Source organism: Crocodylus siamensis, chromosome 5 (genome assembly GCF_052110815.1).
Source record: "Crocodylus siamensis isolate JL-2025a chromosome 5, ASM5211081v1, whole genome shotgun sequence".
NCBI lineage: Eukaryota > Metazoa > Chordata > Crocodylia > Crocodylidae > Crocodylus > Crocodylus siamensis.
Genome location: NC_143399.1, coordinates 22051371 through 22075151, shown reverse-complemented (window position 1 = coordinate 22075151; position 23781 = coordinate 22051371). Strand labels below are relative to the sequence as shown.

Sequence of the window (23781 nt, the reverse complement as noted above, 5' to 3'; positions counted from 1 at the left end):
CGGTCTCAAACTGTTTAATTTTCATGGCCACATATCCACATTTTCTAAAATACCATGCTATTGGCTCACTTCAACAAAGTGGACAGACTCTGCTCAAAGAAACCTTTTACTGCAGTAGTGGGTGTGGCAGGTCAAATAGAGATACATTAGCAGAGCTTTATGAGGGAGCTAGTACAGAGCCTAACTATGCTATGCTTGGCTTTAGCCGGGGGCGGTCACACATCCATTTTTCATCAGCGTTAAAATTTTACATGTAGTACGAGACTAAGAAAAACCTTGTCCATAGTTTGTCCACAGTTTGAAGCCCATGCATGGGATTCAGAACTATTAGGGATTATATTTCAATCCCAATATAAAATAAATTCTTTATAGTGGCTGCAGCAAATTTGTAGCAGAATATGAAAAGGTAGTTTCCTTTTCTAATTCGTATATAGTTACATCTTTTTTTCTTCATAGACCAGTTGTACATATACATACAAAGAGCTGAAAATTACATGGAAAATCATATCTCCCAAACAGCTGTGTGGACTTGTTCCCATTAAATAGTACTACTTTCTTTTTTATTAGCCTCTCCTTAATTTGAATATTTAACATAGCTATATCTCTTGGGCAGAAATTTCTGATGTGCCCAAATTAAAAAACTAATTGAAAACAGCTAAAATCTATCTGTCCCCAGGACAACATGCACTCTTATTGATTAATGCGGGTAGCTTTTGATTGAAAGAGTAGGGTATTGATTCCAGTCTTTCTTTCCAAAAAAAGTACTTCAGGCCATATCCAAAGTTCGTATAAATTAGCATTGCTCTATTGACTTCAGAGGAGCTATATTGATTTATACAAGTTGAGGAACTAGCTCAGTTATTATTGTTAGGGATTTCAGGCAAATATCAGGGTAAAATAAGCTGAAAACCATACAGAAAGTTTTAGCATTTTCATACATAGCATCTGACTGAAGTATTTTTACTCTTGCAAGTATATATAGCAATGAAGAAAGTGGCCTATCTGGGAAAAATCACAGTAGAGTGCATTTAGCATAAAAAGGTTTAAAGATGCAGTCAAAAGATGATGCAATACTTTAAGCCAGAGCTCTTTTATCTTGTGACTCTGTCACTCCTAAGCATATGATGTGAATTGCAGACAGACAACACTGTAAAACACAGATTACATCAGTGGAGGTGATCCAGGGTGTTGGTTGCCTCTGACTCTACTTTTGGGACACTTCCAGTCCCCTTCCTTCTACACCATCTGACGGAGACGTTCTGCCTTGGACCCTCTCCTGGTGTGTACTCCTTCTCTAGATGAGCTTGTCCACTCACACGCTACAATCACCAGGTTTACCCCAAAGACATACATATGTGCCTCGTTCTTCTTAACGTACTTTCTCCATCCAGTTACACATCTTGGTCTGTCCTATCATAACTCTAAAATGAGGTGATTAAACTGTTTTTAATGAATGGATCCTGACACATAAATCAGTATAAGTGATCAGAAACCATTTCAAACCCATGGCCTAAAGCACACCAAATGGATCCAGACTGAGCTGGGGCAAGAAATGTAAAACACAGAGAACAGAGTGGTAGGGGCTGTGCTGGTCTTGCCCCCCTCCCTTGCTCCTTGGAGGTGGCACCAATGGCACCATGGGGGGAGTCGGGATGCTGTGCGGGGGGGGGGGGGTCCAGGCGAGCTCCCCTTGCCTTGCCCCCTCCCTCTGCTTCCTGCAGGAGGTGCTACTACCTCCCAACGGGGTTGGGGGGGAGCAGTGGGCCTGGGACGTTGCGGGGGGAGGGGAGGCACAGGCCCAAAGGGAGGGAGAACCCAGCCTGCTGCAGCAGTGGGAGTTGGGGAGTAGCAGACCCAGGCCAATGCAGAGGGGTGGGGGGATGGGAGTAGTGGGCCCAGCCCCAAAATGGTGGCAGGGAGAGTGGGGGAGGGTGTGCCAGGCCCAGCCCAGCCTGGCCCTGAAACGGTGGCTGGGAAGGTGGGGAGGACACACTGGGCCTGGCCTGGCTGCAAAATGGAGGGCATGGGTGCGGCACACTGGGCCCAGACTGGCTCAGAAACAGCAGTGGGGAGTTTGGGGGCAGGTCTGGTCCTGAAATGGTGGCAGGGACATGGGGGGAGGGGTGCGTCTGGCCCTACAATGGCGGTGGGGGGGGGGCCAGGCCTGGCCCCATGGCAGAGTGGGGGAAAGGGGGAGTGGGCCTGGCCCTGAAGGTGGGGGGGAGCCAGACACAGGCCTCTGTTCCTGCCTGCACCCCCGCCCCTCATTCTTGGTGGGCAATTGACTAGTCACTTCATAAATCTACTGGATACAAAAAATTGTGGACTAAATACAGACATTGGATTTATGGCACATTATAATCTATCTGCCATCTGATAACCCCAGGTAACTTGTCTGCATTTTCCCAGCTTCATTCTTTCACCAGTTCAACATTCATCCTTCCCTGCTACCCTCTGCTTCTCCAACAAGCTACCTGTCCCTCACCTATTGTCTCCTATTGCCTCTGGTCCTCACTGCCATGCATTTGCATTTTCACAGGCCTGCATTTTGTATATTGGCTTCTATTCCACCATGGAGAACACAAAACACCAGCAGATTCTCCCTGTGCCTGAAGAAGGGTGTTTGTGCCTTAAAGCTTGCAGAGAACAATTTTTGTAACTACTTAGTTGGTCTAATAAAAGATATCACATTTACCCAAAGAACCTTGTCTGCCTATGTTCTTAGACCACCATGGCTACAACCAACAACCCCCACCCCCCAGTTCAAACCTGTAATACAACCGAAGTTCAATGCACATACACTGCATTTAAAATGGCCAAAATTGGTTTAAGATAAACCTGAATGGGTGAAGTATCAGTCTTAACTGATTTAGATTAAATCGGTTTATTAAACTTCTGTCCAGGTCCCATCCAGATTCAAGTTAACTCACAGTCCCCCAGCATCTAGTCGGGCAGGAAGGCATGCTCTAGCACCCCCCCTTCCCCCCCACCCCCCAGCTCCTGGCTTGGGCCACTGCAGGTATGTGGCTGTGTTTCTGGAATAAAAAGGGAATCAAAAGTTCACTTGTTTACCGATTCAGTCTACACAGTTTAAACTAATCTGTGAAGACTGAATCAGTTCAGCCTCAGGCTTTTTGACCATCTGTACTTAGCCTAAAGTGTAAACAGCACGAAGAGTCTGAAATAGAGGAGGCCTGGCAAGGAATCAAATTTTTCTCATTGTAGTGAGATTTTTCTTTGGTACATGTATCTTTAACAGCGCCCTGGACTCTGTCCATGTTGTATCTTGTGCACTCATTAATAAACTACTTCATTCTTTTCTTAATGCTTTTGTTTCAGACACTCTGCAGACTCCGGCAGACATAGCATTGTTTACATCTGGTTCATATTTTCCAGCTGTCCTTTGTAAATATAAAGGCAAGAGACTTCTTTGAAGATTAAAGCATATTCTTTGAAGCACAAGATGCTGCCACCAGAGAAAAAGTATCAGTTCAATGAGCTGAGACAGGCCAGCTCTATTCAGTCTCTCTCATTAAAGAGTCTCCCAAGGAAAGCTAAGAAAATCCAGGATTTATATTGACAAAGCACAGTGGTTAGAATCTTATTACTAACTTTCCCAGTGGGAAAGTTGGTCTCTGTAGCAGTAGTGGCATGGTCAAAAGGCATTTGAAAAGAAATATCTCTGCCTCACACTTGCTACCACCTTGAATATTTAGCCAGCTGTAGAGAAGGGTGCTACATGGCTGCCCATGTTGTCTGCCAGATAAAAATTCCAATCTATTTAGTTTATTCCCTAGCAGAGATAACTGGTCAGTTCTGGCCACACTGAAGAAGGATGTCTTCAGAGCTATTCTTCTTGCCTACAACATGGTTTCCTAGAGAAGTTCCTAAACATAGGCTCTGATCCCATGAGCTCTAGTGAGCAGCCCCTGCAGGCAGGCAGAACTTCATTGGTTACAGCTGGGCATGTATACACCTGCCCATGCTGGGCTCAGAGCAGGACTGGGGGGCTTCAGTGATGTCCTTGAGGTAGAGGCTGGTGCCTGCCATTGTTTATAGTCTTACACTAGGATAGTGTGCTCTTTGAGGTCAAGATTGTGGGCTAAACCCTATTTCACCTTATATGCCTATGTTGCATTTGCATAGCTGGTTAACTACAATTCTTGGTACATGCACACAGTTTGGATTTTGCTTGTATGGAGTAGGATCACCCAGGTATGGACATATCTGCTGAAAGTGAAACCAAGGGGTGGCAGAGTTGCCACCATTTAGACCAATGGCCTAGTGCATAGGACACTTGCCTTGGGGATGAGGCAGTAAGTTCTAGGCTTCCCTCACTCAGACAGGGTCTGAATTTGCATCTTTTGCTTGCTAGCAAAAGGCTGGGAGCCACCAAGCCATGGGCCCTCCTATTGAAGCTGGCACACTTGGCAGTCAGGAGGAGAGATGTGTGGGGCTAGGAGGAGGAGACTAAAGACGGCTCAGTGAGATGGCAGCTGCCTTGGAATGGAGACGGGTCTAGGTTCTGGCCTCTGCTACTCCTCCCTCTCCCCGCTTTGTCTTTTTGCTGTACCTTTTATTTAGAAGTCATTGGATAAAATAGATAAATAGTGATGGAGTAGTTTGCCCCATAGGGGACAGTGACCACAGTCTCCTTTTTCTAGAGCAGTGTCTAGCTCACTGAGCCCCCTTCTTTTAGTTTGTTCTCCTTCTGCTTCTGGACCTCCAGATCTTTCCCTCCTGGCTGACCAACTTCAGGAGGAGAGTTAAAGAGTTGTCCGGATAAGTGCCCAGCTCATGGCTTGGAAGGGGGGATCACTTTGCTGAGAAGCAGGAGATTTCCTATTCCTTGGGCAAGTGCCATTTATCACTAGATGCCTGGGATAAAAGGGTGGAGAGGACTCCCTCCCCATTTTTCTGCAACCAGAGTTTGGGAACATACGTGGGGTAAAGTGTACACCTGAGCAGTTCTATTTTATCTGGGAGCCTTTGCAGCCAGACTGCAGCCTTCTGTGTGTGCTTAGACTGGAAATGTAGGGCAAGCATAGCTATACTAGTGCAAATAGAATCCAAGCTGTTCAGAAGTACCAAATATTGCAGTTACATGGCTATGAGTGCCACTTAGGGACATAAAGGGAAAACAGGATTTAGCCCTGTGTCTTTGTTATGTGTGTATACAGTGTGTAGCACAGAACGGTTTTAGCTCCTAGGTGTAAAACTCCTACTACTGTTGGTAATATGAATAATGCTTTCTTCCTAGTGCAGCATCTTGGACAGAAATGCACATGTGAGATCAGGTAAACACTAGAATTGGAGTGTGAAACCAGCAGAAGCAGGTAGTTCCCAAACAGGCATTAACTCAAAAATGCACAGCTTGTTAATGAATCAGTACTTTTTGATACTCAGTACTTTAATTTTTATTGCTATTAATTGTGTTCCTTTAACACCCCAAATGTGCTAGATGCTTTACTAACTTCGGGGAAGGCTCAGGAACAAACTATTTTCTTATGTTACATTGCTGCAGTGAAGCAAGAACACCAATAAGCTAATCCATTTTTGAAAGGTGGTAGAAAGCAAAACAGTCCTCATAAACTAAGCAGAATGACAGCAGTAGGCAATAAAATCTGGCATGGGAGCCTGAAATGTGCACTTATCAAATGAAGGTCCTTTATGACTTCACCTGAAAAAGACAAATCTGATGGTCTTATCCATGATTTATCTCTATGGAAACAGCAATGTTGAAATAGAATAGTTAGGATGGCAGCATTTGGGCCAGATCCTGAGTTGCAGCTAGTCTGTGGAAAAAAGCAAAAGAACATTGCAAATTTCAAATTCCAGCGACCTTTCAGCTAGATATGTGCTGCCTGTTGCATTTTAATGCCTGATACAAGGTCATTTTAAGCATTGTTTAGGTGTATTTTCATCCTGTGTTACGGTACGCTGCTGTCCATGCAGTCATTGTCATTGAGAAAAAAATTAAATTTGTTTGTTTTTTTTTTGTAAGAAAAATATTTGTTTCTTCTTTTGCACTTTTTACATCGTGTATGTCTTTGTCATTTGTGGGTACGTACATAAATATTATATAGACATGTAGCAGTGATATCCAGGTGAAATATTGCAGTTGCTATATGATAAATTACGTTTATTGTTAACTATTTCACTCAAACTGTGCCTACTAATCCATCTCCTTTAGGATGTATTCTAATGTTCCAGTCCCTTTTGTGGTTTCACACAATCTTCGTGTCTTGAAAACCACTATAGCAGTAAAATCAGTTTGCCACCAGGACATTTTCATCTGTTTAGCAATGTTTGGCTCTGGTTTCAACAAAGAACATAAACTCCCAACCTCTCATGACTCATCGGGGCTCTGTTTGGGAATTTCTTCCTTTTGGAAACTAGTGATTATGACCACTATTACTGCAGCTTTGGAAACACCCAGTGATCTTATACTGTTAATAAGAAGTTACCTTAGACCACCTGTTGAGCTGATTTTTCAATTTTTTCTTTATGGTGAGCCTTGTATTTGGGGCCCCAACTGATATCATCCGAAGTGATATCATTTAATGGATTTCACCCCTGGTAACTAAGATTGTATATATAGAATGGTGCAAGAAATTGGCTTAAACATCTCTAAAACACGCATAAAATAATTGTTAGTTTCAATAGTTTTAATTAGTTGGTATGTTTACCACAGCAGCACACACAAGCGCAGTACAAGTACAGTACTCCAAGTACAGTACAAAGCTGTATGCCTTACACAGAACAGAACCTGGGATGCTGTCTTATGGGTACTCGCAGATGTTGTGGTTGTACAAAACTCTAAGGGATGACCTAACCTAAATGCACGTGGCATTTACATGCATGTAATCTTACATGATCATCATAAAATGAGAGCATTAGGTGCCTGCGTAGAGAGGGATTAACGAATACAAGGCTTCCAGTTAAAGCACTGCTGTGTTCTAGTGCTCCTTCCTGTAGTCTCTTTACCTGAGGCGTCTTTTATTAAACACTGCACCACTTAGCTTCTGTGATGGGAAGAGAAACTCATCCTGAGTAAAATGTGTCAGAATTAGTGTGAAACAGATGTTAGCCTTATGTTTAAAAGGCTTAATGGTTCGTTGGTGTTAAGCAAAGGAAGCAAGTGACCTCATTTCCATCCGTTACTTATTAATGGCATTTTGTGACACAATATAAGGTGTAAATCTTCAGACTAAAGTTTTCCTCATGTCTGCAACACCCTGTCATTTATCTGGTGGGCAGGCAGTTAAGAATGTAAGATTTCTGTAGGGATAAAAGCTGTTTACCTGATCGTGGTGTTTGACAGAGTCCAGGTTTTATAGTGAATCAAATATATTAGAAGAAGGTAACCTGTTTTGGAAGGCTATCAGGCTGCATCCTGGTTTTTAGATTGTCATTCCATAAATAGGAGTTGGGACTGGGAGCCAAGAGCCATCCTTCTTTACCAGTGGTAGTGCACTGTTGTAAAATGTTTTCAGATCTCTAGAAGAAATGAACCACTGGGACTGGGGTCTCTAGGATCCTGTGGTGCGTAGGGGGTCCTGCAAGCAGGGTACAGAGTGCCTGTGCCCCAGTGGCAGGAGCCAGAGCCCACAACCACTCGACAGCAGCAGCAGCAGCTGGCATGCAGGGAGCTCAAGCCATGTCAGTCCCTGCTGAGGTGGACCCTTGAGATGCTGCTAGAGTCCCCAGGCTGGCAGGCACACATAGGAGGGAAGGGCAGGGGGCAGGTGCAGGAAGGGCAAACCCATCTGCCCCTGCCTCTGTCCCTGACTGATATGAGACATGGGGGGTGGAGCTCCAGGGCCAGTCCTGCCCTGCTCCAACGGGACGCTTTGGGGAGTAGTTAGGCAGATGCACAGCTCAGCTGGGGCAGCAGCAGCAGCAGCAGTGGATGGGTTTGCTCTTCTTTCCTCTGCTCCCACCTGGCAGGGGATACAGGAACTTGAGGCTGTTCTCAGCTGAGCCCAGCACCCAGTGCAGCCACTTGCCACAGCTGGTGCCCTCAGATTGTAGGAAAGATGTTGAGGGGTCAATCAGGGGGCAGGTGCAAGGAAGGAGGGACTCACCCTCTGCTATACCCTACTGAACAGAGAAGCCCTTGAGCTGCTTCTGCACCATGCCAGCTGCAGGTTGTGTGGATGCCAGACTCCTTTAGAGACAACAGCAGCCACAGCCAGGGTGGGCAGGTCTGTCTTTCCAGTCCCTACTCCCTACTCAGCCTCCCCTCGTTCTGGTGTCCTTCACTGGCCTGAGAGTTGCAGCCATGCCTGGTCCCTATATCTGCATGGTCTTAGGGGTAGCACCTGGGGCATTTGTTGCACACTCCCTTTTCCAAATCCGGAATCCTTCCATGGTTATATTATAGTTTAAACAAGCAACAAGGTTTATTTTCACCTCCAATTTGTAAATTGTTTATGCAACTCTTAGCAGCAGATTCGGATGCTCTGTGAAAAACCTGGTACTACTAATGGCTCATGGACTTTAGTGGTGTAATAGCAGCAAAAGGTATGCAATGTGCAGGCTGTGCTGGAAGTATGTTTAAAAGTTAAATTTACTCTGGATCTCAGTGATTACAAAGGAGGAGTCATATTGGATACCTTTCTGATTATTATTTTTTTTGTCTTTAGGCATTGTACAGATGTCCTATGCTGTGTAATCTTCATAGTCGTCATTTTGGGTTACATTGCATTGGGAATTGTGGGTAAGTAAACACAGGTACAGTAATGGCTTCTCTTATACAGGGGGAGTAACTAAGTGAATGCTATTATTTTTAATTGAAATGTCCATTTGACTTATATCAACATTAAGCTTTCCAGTCAAAGGACATTATCTTTCCTCAAAGCAAACCATGAATTATCTGCTAACATTCAAAGTCTGTTGTAATTACGGAGACATTCAGAACGACGTGTTTATTGATGAAAAACCTAGAAGAAAATATATGCAAGTAAAAGTGTCATGGTTCAATAATTTTGCTGTCATAACTGTAACTGTAGCAGAAAAATCCACTCAGTTGTCACTAATCAAAAAACAAAAGCTGGAGATAAACATTTATTCTTTAAGTGTCTGATTCTTTAAAATATTAATGAGAGAATCTGTGTGAGGAATGAAAGGAGCAGTAATGGGGGGACAAAAAGCCCGTTACTTATCAGGATGCTTCTTAATAATCATTTGAATTTGTTTGCCTAAGAGAACTTCACTGACAGAGTCTAAGTGGGGAGGGCAAATGTCAGCCATACTACCATGAAAGTACAGTTCCTGTGTGTTTGCACATTTGGGCAAACTGCACTTCCTAATAATGGCCTTAAATACAATAAAAGCCATTAGGGTGAGGTTTTTTTCTTTTTAACTCTGTATGAGCGTTTTCTGTGCTGCACAGAAGCAAACTGCTTTTCACAGTGTCAGAAGATGACAATAAGCAAGACTGATTTAACAGTACACAACATAATCATCAAGGAACGTACGCTGTCGCCTCACCGTACAATCCACGTAGCATCTCAAAGGCCACAATTCTGGAGCGTGTTCTGTGTTTGGCACTGAACGGACAGTGACAATTCTGCTTCTCTCAGGCACCTGGACTTCTTCGTATGCTTTTTATCCATTCCTTTATTCACCTGGAGGTTTATATCTTCAGCAAACTGGGAAACTGGGGAAGGAAGAGAATATGCATACAAGTAAAAGCAGCTCTGGGGGCCATCACAATGAAAGCAAGTATTACACTGGGCTCTGTGGGCACTGACAGGTATGCAGCTCTCCACTGTAACTCATGGCACTTTACAGAAAGTGCCATGAGTTACGGTGACCCCCTCCCCCAAACTCAATAGGCATTTGCTGTTTGGTCGGGGAGGAGGGGTGATTGAGCCCCATTTTGGAGCCAGTCCAGCAGAGAGAGGCTGCCTGTCTGCAGCCTGTCTCCCCTAGCTCTGCCCCACCCCCTTCCAGCTCCAGTGCTGTCTGCAGGATGGAAGGGGGAGAAGGGAGGGAGGAAGCTCTGGGCTGGGGTTTGCTAAGCCTGAGCTGGAGGAGGGGCAAGTGGAGAGGCTCCAATACTGCCCCCCCCCAGCTCAGGCTGAGAAAACCCCAGCCCAGAGCTCCCCTTCCTCCCTTCTCTCCCCCTCATCCTTCAGACAGCACTGAGGATGGGGCTGGGCTGCACTAGCCCAGCCCCAATCATAGCATGGAGAGACAGAAATGAACGAAGGCTCTGTTTTGGAGTGCCTTCATCTGAGCACTTATGTAATGAGGGTTAATTTTTTGTGCAATCAGGTACTTTTAAAGCGCTCTGCAGCCATACGCTTCTGTCAGGGCATGGCTTTAGAGTGCTTTCAAGGGGCCGATCATGCAACAAATGTTCCTTCTGTCAGCACCCTGTGGGAGACAGCTGCAGTCTAGTGAAAGGAGCATAATGCTTGCAGGCAGAAGACCTGCTCTCCAATTTAAACTGTCATTAGTTTGCTTTGAGCTACTGAGCAAGTCAGTAGGTAGAGAAACCTGCCTTGGTTTCTCTACCTACAGAATGGAGCTGGTAACTTGAGATCTGTGAATGGGAAGAATTGTATAAGGGCAAAGAATTATTGAATCGCTGGTGACTGTTCCATACTCGTGATCAATGGTTACCACAGCTCTGGGATTCTTCTTGGTGATCATGCAGGGAAGAGCATGAGGGACAGAGTTCCTCTAGTTGTGCTGTACATCATTATTTAGCCAGTCAGGCCAGCTTGTATGCAATCCTTTGGCTTTCTTGCACATGTCACACTCACATGCTTAGTGGCTTCCTGCATGAGGACATGGTTGTGGAATTGTTTCGTCTCTGTCTGCTGCTGCTGCTGTTATTAAAGTTTGTGTATGTGCAATTATGCACGTGTTCTCTAATCACAGCTCTGTGTGCTCTCTTAATCCTGCTGCTTTTACCATTTGCTGTGAGCAAAGCTGCTGATTTGTATCCTGCCTGTCTTCGTGGCCTAATTACATCTCACCTACCCAGTGAGACACTTGTTTAGTTCCAAGTAATATCAGCACTCACTGATTTGACCTGAGCAGAGACAAGGAAGACATGTCAGAGGAGAGATGCTATGTGGGTCACTCCTACTGGTTAGCTTTTGAAAAATACACTGAGTACTAACATGGAACTTATCACTGGCTCTTCCACAACTGATGCTTTAAGTTGAGCATCAATAAATCAGTATCTTCACTGTTCCACCTGGACAATCATAGAGCCATGAATGTGCTGAATATAAGAGTAAACAACCACATGCTTCCCCTTGAGCATACCCCAGTCTACCTAGGAGTCACATTAGACCATTCCCTCACCTATAAACATCACATTCAGAAGGTCAACAGCAAAGTCTTTGTAAAGTCTCGCCTTAAGATGTTTAGCCAGCACAACATGGCATGCCAACTTCAAAGTGCTCAGAACCATACTTGCAATGGTGTGTGCCCCAGCACAATATTGTGTTCCTGTATGGTCCAGAAGTAGTCGCACTAAAAAGCTCAACACTGTACACCGTACTTAACAGTGCACCAAGACTCATAACAGGCTGCACAACTTACACACACTCAGATGTATTCCCTGTACTCCTGGGCATTTGATCAAGTGATGTAAGAAGACAGACGCTAACATCATTACTGGCAACAGAAACAAAAGATGACAGAAATCACCTGCTCCATCAACTGTTAAATGACGATTTGAACAGATGGAGGCCTAAGAGGTTTAAAAGTCATAAATTGTTTGTATGTGAAGCCCACAAGCTCCTGGAAGAGACTGGGGATGCTGAGCTAGACCTATGGGCAGCAATGGCGTGGGCTGACTGCTGGGAAAGTCAGATCTTTTCCTATGGCATTTTATACCAACACCAAACAAGACCCCGATTGGACACAACCTTGACAGAGGAGTGTGGGTCAAACTGAACAGACTGAGATCTGGATACGGACACTTCAAAACAGCAGTGTACAAGGTGAACATCTTGAACAGCCCCGTGTGAATGTGGCTTCAGTTTTTACAACTGCTCAGAGGAGGTAGATGGAATCTGCATGTTAAGTGATAATACCAGACAGTGGCTTATAGGTTTGGAAGTTGATACCTGACACCATACTAAAGAAAAGAAACTTTTGGGGTAGCAAACAGGAGAAAGAACAGGCTTAAACCTAGCATTCTGCATTTGTATATCAGATAACCCTCCCACAAGAAGCAGGAGTTCACTTAGAACATTTTATGTCTCTGTTTCTTTCTAATGCCATATCTAATACTTCTCTCCCCACTTCTGCACACCTAATTCTGCCTTGCAGGTCTCATATGCTCCTTCCTTCACTCTTCAGACCCATAGTCAGAGTGAAGGAACTGGGCTTAGTTCAGAGGGCATCCTTTGTTCTCTTTAACAGGAATCTTCCTCCGACTAGTGGCCTCTGTTCTGGACATTGCATTGGGCAAGGTACTGCAGCACTGTTGAGCAGATAGAGACATAGAAACACTGGCTATTTAGAGCTGTTCAGCACTCTGGCTCTGTTAGATCCTCAGTCTCCCTCCAGCACTGTACAAATCTTTCTTAATACTTTAGTTAGAGTTTCAGGGCAGAATTACATGGCCTGTTCCCCCAAATGAGGAACTGCATGAAATATGTCATGAAGACTGAAGGTGGCAAAGGACGTATAGCTGGCCAGAATCCTCTCTGCCCTGGCTCTGTGATCTCATAATGTGACCAATGTACCCTGGGATGATGAATTTGCCCATCTCCCCTGTTTTGCCTACAGAGTGGAATCCTCTTAGAAAAAACCTTCTAACCAAACCTTTAGATGTAAATAGTACCAGATCTCCTAGGGGTCTAGAAGCCAATACTGGGTTCTAGTCAAACTTTTGTGGCTAACCATTGTTTCTATGTCTAAATTTTCAGCTCTAAGTCCTTAGAAGTCAGATTAGACAAGGTTCTTTGGGCAAATCCAATATCTTTTATTAGGCCAACTAAAATAAAAGATTAATAAAAGACATTGGATTTACCCAAAGAACTTTGTCTGCCCATGTCATTAGACCAGGGGTTTTCAGCCTTTTTGGATCCATGTACCCCCAGCAGCCGGACGTGAACCACTGTTCACCCAGTGGCTGGGACAGGCCAGGAAGGGTGGGGAGGGTGGTGCGCAGCCACCAAATGTGAACTTCCCCCACCCCCCGCATCTGGCTGGGCAGGCAGTGCCTGTATGGCAATGCAGGATGCTACATGGTGATGCTCCATCCCTGCCCACCCATCTGTACACCCTAGGGGCTTCTCACATACCCCCGGGGGTATGCGAACCCCTGGTTGACAACCTCTGCCTTATACCAACACAGCTACAACCTATATCTATAAAAGTCAGATCCAAATCCCGTTTTTCATCTGTCCTTGTATTGTAGTTCACCCTTCGTATTACTTCATTTCAATTTTAAATGAAAGATGAGATCAGCCTTGGTCTGACTCCAAGGCCCAGCCCTGTTCAAAATGCATGAGAGTCAATAAAGTTCACATAAAGAGAAAATAGATTATAAATCATTTCTTAGTTGTGAATTATGCCTTACATATCTTTTGTCCTTTGCCTTATTATAGAAATAATAGAAAGTAGACTTCCCCTTTTTCTTGAATATGTTACAATAGCCTTTGCAATCCATGTGTAATTTGGCTGAATAAAGAAGGGGGAAGAACAGGCTCATCACATGGATCTGCTATTGATAGAAAATCTCTGAGTCAAATGCTGGTGCCCTGTGCATGTACAGCTCCCACTAGCTTCAGCTGTGTGTGCACCTACGTGATCGTGGGTAGAATTCGGTTCACTGTCAGTTTCAGGAGGGCTGAACTGGAGTCTGGCTAAAAAGTAATCAAATCTCCTTGAAAGACCAAACTTGATGATTTATGATAATAGCCTTTCTCCATCCTGCTTCAGCAGTGGTTGCTGCTGAATGATTATACTGAATAGAAGTATTTATTCCATGAATTAATCTTTTGCTATCATTGTGGTAACTTTACAGGTGAACTAATAGTGCCAATTTAACATTCAATGAAGTTTTACTTCTTCTGGAACCAATTTCATTCTTTATATTTATTTGGAGACTGGGTATATCAGGGGAGACTTTTTAATCTACTAGAAAGCCTAAAATCTGAGGTTGTTCTCATTCAGCAAAATGCATGTAAAAGACTGCCAGTAAATTATCATATATAGAGCCCTGGGCTTCCAAAAATGGAGTAATTCTAAAGGAGAAAAATGTATTGTGATTTAGGTTCATTCTTGAACTGTGCTTCATATACCAATCAGATTATGCCTGCTAAAGGACTTGTGATACAAGGAGAAATCATTTACCCCAACATAGAGGTTGAAATCAATAGCTTCAACATGTATAGTTCAGGTCTTCCTAATGCAATATTAGTATTTGCAGTAGCAAAATTCTCAAGCGCTGTCTTGTACATTAAAGGAAAAATGTTGTTTTTATACTTCATTGTACTTAACCAAGCCAAAGATGTATGATCACATATCAAAGTAAATCATCTCCTTAGCTTGTAAAACCTCATCCTCAAGGGCCCACTCATCTTCAAGAAGATCAGAGCGTCTCCTTCCATTTTGGCATTATTCAGTTAGATAACAACTGCGTGATAGATTCAGATTTTAAATGATTGCCCAAGATTTTACTAATTCTTCAGCCAAAGCACACCTTGCTCTTCATGTCATTTTTGCTGTGTTTTTATAGCTGTAGTTATACAAGCTTGATTTGTAGCAGCTTGTTTGTGGGCAGGGACATATAATGGAAGTAAACACTGGGGTGATAGGATACCTGTGAAGTCCGTGAACATTTCTTATATACAACACTTGATGTAGTCCTGCTTCTAAGAATGTTTATATGCAGCAGTGTCACCAATGTGGATTTACAAATTCTGCATCGTGTGTCCTATTATCTGCTTCACTGCATTTGTAAATTGCTTGTGTTAAAAAGCCATAAGTACAATTTGGCAAGCTTGTTCTTTTACATATTAAAACATTCAAAGTATACCTTTAAGGGAAGCAAAATAAGGACATGAGTGCCTGCATTCCCAACAAATACTCTGTTGATGGAATGACTCAGGGTAAACAGATTTGCAGTTAATTTTTATGTGCCAGAGGAAGCAGTTGTTCTAGTCACATTTTCTCTTTGTGAGGGAACTTTCCACCATTTGTAACCACTTACTCAACCCTAGAGCAAAAAAAAAAAAAAGAGAACGCACCTGACAAACATTTAAAATGACAGACATTAGCCATTTCTTGTGTACTTGCTCCACAGACGTGAAAGGACAATGACATAACCTTAGGCTTCCTGAAAGCAAAGCCCTGTCAGTGTCAACTTGTGTCATATGCTTGTGTCATATGCTGTCCATTGCTACATCGAAAGCTGACTCAGTTGTGCAAGATGGTTGAATCTGGCCTTTTTTTTTTTTCCCCCCCAGCTCAGCTGTCCATGATAGCAGTCGAGCGGCAGTCTTACAAGTATCCAGCTGCGCACAATCTTTGGCTGGCATAAAAAGTTCTGTACACTTGGATTCCATTTCATTTAGTACTCGATATTGGGTCACCAGTAGTGCAGCGCAACAAACAGCTCTGCACTGCTGTTTGAGGCTAATTATGATGCTAATCTTGCACTTCAGTGAAAGCTGGTGAATTAGGTCCTCTTCTTCACTGCAAAGGGAAGGAAATGGAACATTTATCACAGGAGGTTCTTTTCCCATCTTTGTTCTAACTACAGAAAGATAGTGTAGAAGAAGTTCATTAGCACAGCATCTTAGCCATGGGCCATAGCAGTGGCAATGAAAGGAACAGTTATCTTTAGCTTTGCTGTTGCAGTCTCAATCAAATGCTGAATCTCCATCCTCTATTACAGACCAATTCTTGATTTCTCTTTGCAGTTGAGTTGAGATGTACCTCCCCTGCTTCTACCCACCAGAACTGATTTCAAAATAAAGGAAGCTCACTCTACAGCAAAAGTTGATAAAGCTGTTTTCTAGATATTGGTCACAGTCTGATCTCAGTGAGGTCAGCAGGAGCAAATATTGAAAAGAAAAGTGTGTTTAACTTATTTCTTAAAACAGGTTTATTTAACACTGGGTTAGTACCCCAGGTCCAATAAGAATTCAGGGACATGGAAAAGCCAAGGCCAAGTAAGGACTGTAATGGGCAGTGTGATGAGTTCAACTTGATAAGAGGCAGGGATTGTTTCCCAAGGCTGGAAATATTGTTCAGAAAAATCAGAAAAAACAAAGAAAAGAACGAGCAAAAATTTCCAGGTTTTTTATTTCTCTGGTTTTCACTACTGACTGGGAAGCCCTTTGCAAAGTCTTGTGTTTTGAAAAATACTGAGTTCAGAGCCTGATGAAGATCCAATGAGTTTTTCCTATGACCTGAGTGGACAGGCAGAAATAACAAAATGATCAGGATAATCAAAACAAACCGTATCTGGTTAGTCAGCAGTCTGCATGCAGTTTTATGTCTGACAAGGCTCCAGTGCAGAAAAGCAGCTATAAGGAAGGAAGTTTTGCTTATTCTTACAGCTCTTTTTTTTTTTTTGCTGAGCAGTGGGGAGACAGTGCTGCTTCTTGTCTGTGTACATGATGGGCTAAGATGGTTGGCAAAATATTATTGCAATATTCATCTTTTTCTCAAATTTTGCATCTGTCAAAAATAATTTGAGACAAAAATGCCTACCAGGGGAAGGGGTTTGCAAAAATGTTTGCAATAGCAGCTAATTCCAATTTGAATTGGACATAATAGGTTTAATTTCTACTGCCTCCTGCCATGCTGTTGTGAGGAAAAAACACAGTCAAAAGGAGAACAAATAGTTTCTTTAACTGAACTAATTAAAAAAGCTATTTTTTTGGAAGGAAAGGGAAGGATTGATACAGAAAACTCATCTAGAGTATACAAATAAGCTTAAAGACCTCTCATTGCAGGACAAAAGACTGATCAAATTGAGTCCAGCTTTCTAACTGCATGAGGTACAGGGAAATATTAAAGAGCAAAGAAACTTTCTTTGGTCTGAAACCCATGGGGAAGAAATCCGCACATTATAACAAATAAACAGTCTACTTGCCAAGAGATCCAAAGCCTTTCAAAACTCCACTGTACATATGAATAACATAATCAATAACTGGTCATATGCCTTCCTTGAAAGAAGATCATATCTCGTAAATATTTTTGTTAGGTTATATTACTGAGTCAAGTCAATAGGAGCTTCATACAAGCATGTATTTGTATATCTTGCAAAATTGAGGCCTTAGTAGAGAAGGGAGAAAATAGACAAAATTAATCTGAACTTCCCTAAGATATTTCATGCCAAGCAACAGATTAATTTACCAATTCAAAAACATGGTATATTTGACATGTATTGAAATGAATTACAAACTGGTTTAAGATCCTTGCTAAAAGGGAGGCATATACCCAATGGAGAGATGGGGTCATCGCCAAGAAGGACTATGTTATAGTCGCCCGAGGATGTAGGGGGGCAGTCAGGAGGGCCAAGGCAGAGTTGGAGATAGGACTAGCTTCCCGGATTAAGGACAATAAGAAGTCCTTCTTCAAATACATAGGGGGTAAAAAGAGGGTCCCGGGTAATGTGGGGCCCCTGCAGGACACGATGGGCAACTTAGTCATCACGCCAGATGACAAAGCTAACATATTTAACGATTTCTTTGCCTCTGTCTTCCTAAGTAGGGACCAGTTCAGCCACCTCCCTGCTGGGCCCCCCTCGGGCCCCGAGAGAGACACGCCTGGGCCAAGGGTTAGCGAGGAGTTAGTTAGGGTACTTCTGGAGAAGCTGGACGTGTTCAAGTCCGCTGGTCCGGACGATCTTCACCCTAGGGTTCTACAGGAACTGGCTGAGGTCATTGCGGGACCCCTGGCACGGCTCTATGAGCACTCGTGGTGCTCTGGCGAGGTGCCGGAGGACTGGAAGAGGGCCAATGTGGTCCCTATCTTCAAAAAGGGAAAAAAAGAGGACCCGGGAAATTACAGGCCAGTTAGTCTGACCTCAATCCCGGGTAAGCTCTTTGAAAAAATTATCCTGGCACACATCCAGGAGGGCCTTGCGGGGGAATGCATGCTCAGGGGCAACCAACATGGGTTTATCAGTGGCAGGTCTTGTCAGACCAACCTGGTGGCCTTTTACGATCAGGTCACCAAATCATTAGACGCAGGGGTTGCTGTGGATGTAGTCTTTTTGGACTTCCGGAAGGCTTTCGACACTGTCTCTCACCCTGTCCTCATCAAAAAGCTGAGAGACTGTGGTGTCGATGCCCACACGGTCAAATGGGTCGCCAACTGGTTGGAGGGCCGCACCCAGAGGGTGGTAGTGGATGGGTTCTTCTCGACCTGGAAGGATGTGGGCAGTGGGGTTCCGCAGGGCTCGGTCCTCGGGCCTGCACTGTTCAACATCTTCATCAGTGACTTGGATGAGGGGGTAGAAAGCACCCTGTTCAAGTTTGCTGATGACACTAAGATGTGGGGGGATGTGGGTGCACTAGAAGGGTGCAATAGGCTACAAGCTGACCTTGACAGGTTGCAACGGTGGGCGGATGAGAATAGGATGGGGTTTAACACTGATAAGTGCAAGGTGTTGCACATGGGGAGGAAGAACCGGCACCACACTTACAGGTTGGGGAACTCTCCTCTTGCCAGCACGGAGACGGAAAAGGATCTTGGAGTCGTCATTGACTCCACGATGAACATGGGCCGGCAGTGTGGGGAGGCAGTCAAGAAGGCCAATCGTACCCTATCATGCATCCACAGATGCATCTCGAGCAGGTCCAGGGAGGTGATCCTCCCCCTCTATGCGGCACTGGTCAGGCCGCAGCTGGAGTACTGCGTCCAGTTCTGGGCGCCACACTTCAAGAGGGACGTGGACAATATGGAAAGAGTTCAGAGGAGGGCCACTCGTATGATCAGGGGTCAGCAGGGCAGGCCTTATGAGGATAGGCTACGGGACCTGAACCTGTTTAGCCTCCACAAGAGAAGGCTAAGGGGGGACCTTGTGGCCTGCTACAAACTGGTCAGGGGGGATCAGCAGGTATTGGGGGAGTCCCTGTTCCCCCGTGCGCTGCCAGGAGTGACCAGGAATAACGGTCACAAACTGGCGGAGGGTAAGTTTAGATTAGATATTAGGAGGCGCTACTTCACAGTCAGGGTGGCTAGGGCCTGGAACCAGCTTCCAGGGGAAGTGGTGCAGGCTCCGAGCCTGGGGATTTTTAAAAGGAAGTTAGATGAGCACCTTGCCGGGGTCATCTGACCCCGGTGCTCTTTCCTGCTAAGGCAGGGGGTCGGACTAGATGATCTACCTAGGTCCCTTCCGACTCTAGCTACTATGAAACTATGAAACTATCTAGAAACACAGAGTGAGAAGAAAATAAAACTATTTAGGGTGTGAGAGATACCATCATCTGTTTTAAAGTTGTGTAAAATGATGTAGCTACATGAAAACCGGTTAAATATACTTTGGACCTTGTCTGTAGGTATGGATATTATATCTACTGCTCTGTGACTATGAGGCTGTCTCTTGACCACACCCATTACTGTAGCATTTGAGGGTTGTCTCTTCTGTTGCTGCAATGACCTTGAAGAAAAATTAATTTCAAGTGTGGCTAAATTTAACACTACAAAATCGAGAGAAAATTGGGGCAATTACCGAGGAACAAGTTCAAAGTGATTTGCATAGATCAAGGCCTAAAGTATATGATAAGTGGTTCCTGACATTCAGTGTGCAGAGCAAAAGTAAGAATCTAGGAACTAAAAATAATTGCAATGTTATATATAATCTCCTGTATAAAACACAGAACAAGGAAACGGATGGGGGAAGATCACAATTAATAAGCTAAAGTCAATCATGAATTGCCATAGTCACATTTGCAAACCAGATCTTGGTTACAGAGATGTTTGAATGTGGGATAATATTCTGGCGCCGTACTATCTGTAGAAGGTAACATTTAGAATATCAGGAGCTTTCATTTTTACTCTAGGAAAGATATAGAAGGAATAGTCGCAACAAATTGCAGTCAAAATATTGTTGTGTTTGAGTATTGGGAAGTGGTGAAGTGGCCTCTGTAATGCATCAAAGAATGGTACCAAAGGTGATTTTCATGGTGGTGCATATGAATCTGACAGACAAAAAATTGTATGAATGGAAGTAGCTATTGTGCAAGCAATTGTTATCTGAAGTAAAGGAATGAAAAGCACAGGAATTCTCTAGCTCAGACTGAGTTTCATTTCCCTTATGGTGGTAGGCTATGATATCTTGTTCATACCAAACCATCATAATCAACCACAGACACAAGTGGGAGAAATTACCAAAAAAAAAGAGCATATACAAAAGTTTGCATCCATTATTAGTGCAACCCAGTGTCCTTTAGAATCAGTCAGCATCAGTTTTTGCCTTCGGTCATATACCCTATATAATCCCATTCATTTCAGTGGGAGTCATGAGCCTATGTGAAAGCTCGGTTTGATCTGCATGATATAGCTCCATAGCACTATATGGCTTTAAGCCAGCAAAGCTTTTGTAATGCTGCTTTCTCCTTTTAATAACCATTATTGTCTAAGTGCATTACCTCATCTGTTGGCCACAACCCAGACATGTGTGTCTTAAAGGAAAAAAGAAATGTTTTACTTTCCGACTGATTCATCCATATTTTTTTCATTAATAAATCTACTGTTTAAGGAAAATCAATATTCTTCAGCAGCTATTGAGAAAGGTTAAAATGGTGTATGACAGTCATTTTAATTGATAGTGAACTCAAACTATTAGCAGGCTGCTGTTGAACACTGAACATATTGTGTTAAAAGATGTGTATATATATATTTGCAGCTTGGGTGCATGGTGACCCCAGGAAAGTGGTCTATCCGACTGACAGCCATGGGCAGTTCTGCGGCCAGAAGGATACCCCCAATGAGTGAGTACTAAATACAGTCTGTGGCTTCATTAGTCATGCATCGTGTATAATAAATGAGGTACTTGATCATCCCTCTCCCAGGAAATAAACTGGGAGGTTAAAGAAGCAGCAGCCTTCATTCCAGCCTTGTTGGGTATATTCCAATGAAGGGTCAACAAAAGCTATGTTGCCCAGTGCAAATTCAGGCCCACGTTAGTGTAATGTGATTGTTTACCTTATAAGAAGACTGGACTCAGTGCAATGCAATGATAACATATGGATTGTGTCACTAGGTGCACAGAAAGCCATATTTTAAAGTTAGTCTGTAAAAGGGGAGAAATCTGATTACTTGGCATAGGTTTGGACTGCATAGATTAGTACACTTAACTAATATGCTCTGAGAAATCATTGGATGCATCCAGATGAGTGTGCATGTGCCTGTTGCGGCATCTCAAACCAGTTTGAGATGCCATGGGAGGCATGCTGGAAACAAAAAATGTGCCCTGCCATGAGCGACTGGTGCCTCCTGAGTCTGGGGGGGCAGCAGTGGCCAATTGCCAAGCAGGGGAGTGGGTCTCCCAGCAGCCAATCACCAACCAAAAGTGTTGGTCCCCCAGGGGCCAGTCGCTGACCCCAGAAGTGCTGACAGCAAAACTGGAAGTGCTGCTGGCACTTCTCTTGGAGCCCCCACTCTCCAGCCAGCGCCAACCTCAGTGCTTCTCTTGGTGCCCCCACACCCTGGCCAGTGAGAGCCAATCTCACGGGGGGCATGTGCCCCCATATGCACTCCCTACACATTGCCTATGTTCTCCGCACTGTGTATTTGCAGCAGAGACTCCAAATTTAATACCTGGAAATCCAGGTATTAAAAAAAAAAACCCACAGAGAAAAATCAGGGCAAGTCATGCTCCTGTAGCATGCCCAGGGGCAACCGGAGGCGGAGTCCCCCAAAGAGATGCTCCAGCATCTGATTAGAGCATTCCCCTGCTACCCCAGCACACTGCCCATTGGGCGTGTCCACACATGCAGGCATGTACATTTGCAGCAGCTCAAATAGAAGTGCCACAAATTTGTGCCGAACATTTTTGCCTCCGCACATGTGCCTGAACATGCACTTTGGTATGGGGCAAATTGTGGCACTTGGGGCAAACTGACCCTGCCAACTCCTCCTGGGTTTTCAGCTAGAGGGAGCTAGAGACTGGGACCAGCACCTATGCTGGCCCCAGCAGTAAACAAACCTGCCCTGCTGAGCAGTTCAGGGTTGCTTGCCATCAGGATCTTCTGGAGGAGGATCCTCTGGGAGGAAGTTGGCCATGCCACTTCCTGTCCCAGACTGTTGCTATTGTTGCTGCTGCTGCTGCAGGCTTGGTCTCAGGAGCTTCTGGGGAGAAGATGGCCAGATGGCTTCCTGCCTCTGGCTACTGCTAGCTACTGGCTTATTCGCAGAGCTTTTGTGGGTTAATTGGCCACACTCCTTCCTGCCTTGGGCTGCTGCTGTTGCTTCCACCCCTCCATGGGGGCAGGATCTTCTGCTGCATGCTATACACCGCTGCCCCCACTGGGGGGGGGGACCACTGGACTACACCCCACCCCAGCCTCTGCACTCCTGTTCCGGCCCACTGCCTGGCCTGCTGCCAAGCCTCAGTTGGGGGACAGCCTGGGGAGGGAGCCTGCACTGCCTGTGGGCCTCTCCCCCACAATCACTGCTGGAGTCTAAAGGTGCCTTGGCTGCCCCAGCTGCCTTGGCAGACCACTCCCTGCTTTCACTTCCACTTTCACTTTCACCTGAAGCATACTCTGAGTGGCTGAACAGGATGGCTGCTACCACCACTACTGCCCCCTCTTAGGAGAGAGGGAAATTCCCTGATGCACCACTTTGCAGCACCCAACACCACACCTGCATCAGATTACTCCCTAATTGACTGATTGCTCCTGCCATCCCCCACAGCTGTCTCACTGCATCTGATCCTACATGGGCAACTGGTGCCACCTTAGTCACGGGGCACATGTGCCCCCCCAGCAACCAGTCAGTGACTGGGGAGGTCCTGCATGGCCAATCTTGCTGACCCAGGGGGTGCCGTGTAGCAAAACTCATCAACTGGCAAGTAGCCTAGATGTGCAAGACTGGCCAGGCAGGGAGCGGAACCAGGCCACCATCAGTGTCCTCAGGGAGATTCTGATGGACTGGTTCCTGGTGGATATCTGGCATGCCTGTTACCCTACCAACCACCTGGCCTTCACCTATGTGAGGGTGGGGGAGGAGCAGGCATGCCACTTCTGGTTGGACTGGGTTTATATCTCTTTGCCACACTTTGCCCAGGCCCACTCCTCTGGCATCTGGCTGACCCCTTTCAGCAATCACCACCTTGTCTGGGCCCAGGCCACACCAGTCTGCTGGAGGATATGGACTTCAGGGAGGCCTTCTAGGAGCCTGTCAGACCCTGTGGGAGGGACTCCCACAGGCCAGCACAGAAGACCAGGACCAGCTGGAGGCTCCTTTTATTCTGGCTGAGTTTTCAGCTGCCCTCTGCCCGGCAACAAAGCGCTAGGCATTGATGGGCTGGCTGTGGAGTCTACCGAGCCTTCTGGGATGTCCTCAGCCTGGACTTTGCCACAGTCTGGGCCAAATCTGGGGGAAGTGGGGAACTTCCCCTGTCGTGCTGGAGGGCCGTGCTGACCCTTCTGCCAAAGAAGGGGGATTCCCCATGACCTGAAGAACCAGCGCCCCGTGTCCCTCCTCTGCACAGACTATAAGGTGGCAGCAAAGGCCATCTCACTGTGCCTAAGGTCTGTGCTGATGGATATGATCCATCCCAACCAGATGTACACGGTGCCCGGATGTTCCATCTTCGATAACCTGTACCTG

The 23781-nt window shown here is 45.0% G+C and overlaps 1 protein-coding gene across 3 annotated transcripts in view; it reads left to right on the top strand.

Annotated features, from left to right (window-relative positions):
* SLC44A5 (solute carrier family 44 member 5) overlaps positions 1–23781 on the top strand; it is a 239894-nt gene that overhangs the window by 152601 nt on the left and 63512 nt on the right. For all 3 annotated transcript variants that reach the window (XM_090046428.1, XM_090046430.1, XM_090046429.1), the window contains 2 exons: positions 8649–8722; positions 20852–20936. In XM_090046428.1, coding sequence (XP_089902554.1) covers positions 8649–8722; positions 20852–20936 — 159 coding nt within the window. The remainder of the gene's footprint in view (positions 1–8648; positions 8723–20851; positions 20937–23781) is intronic.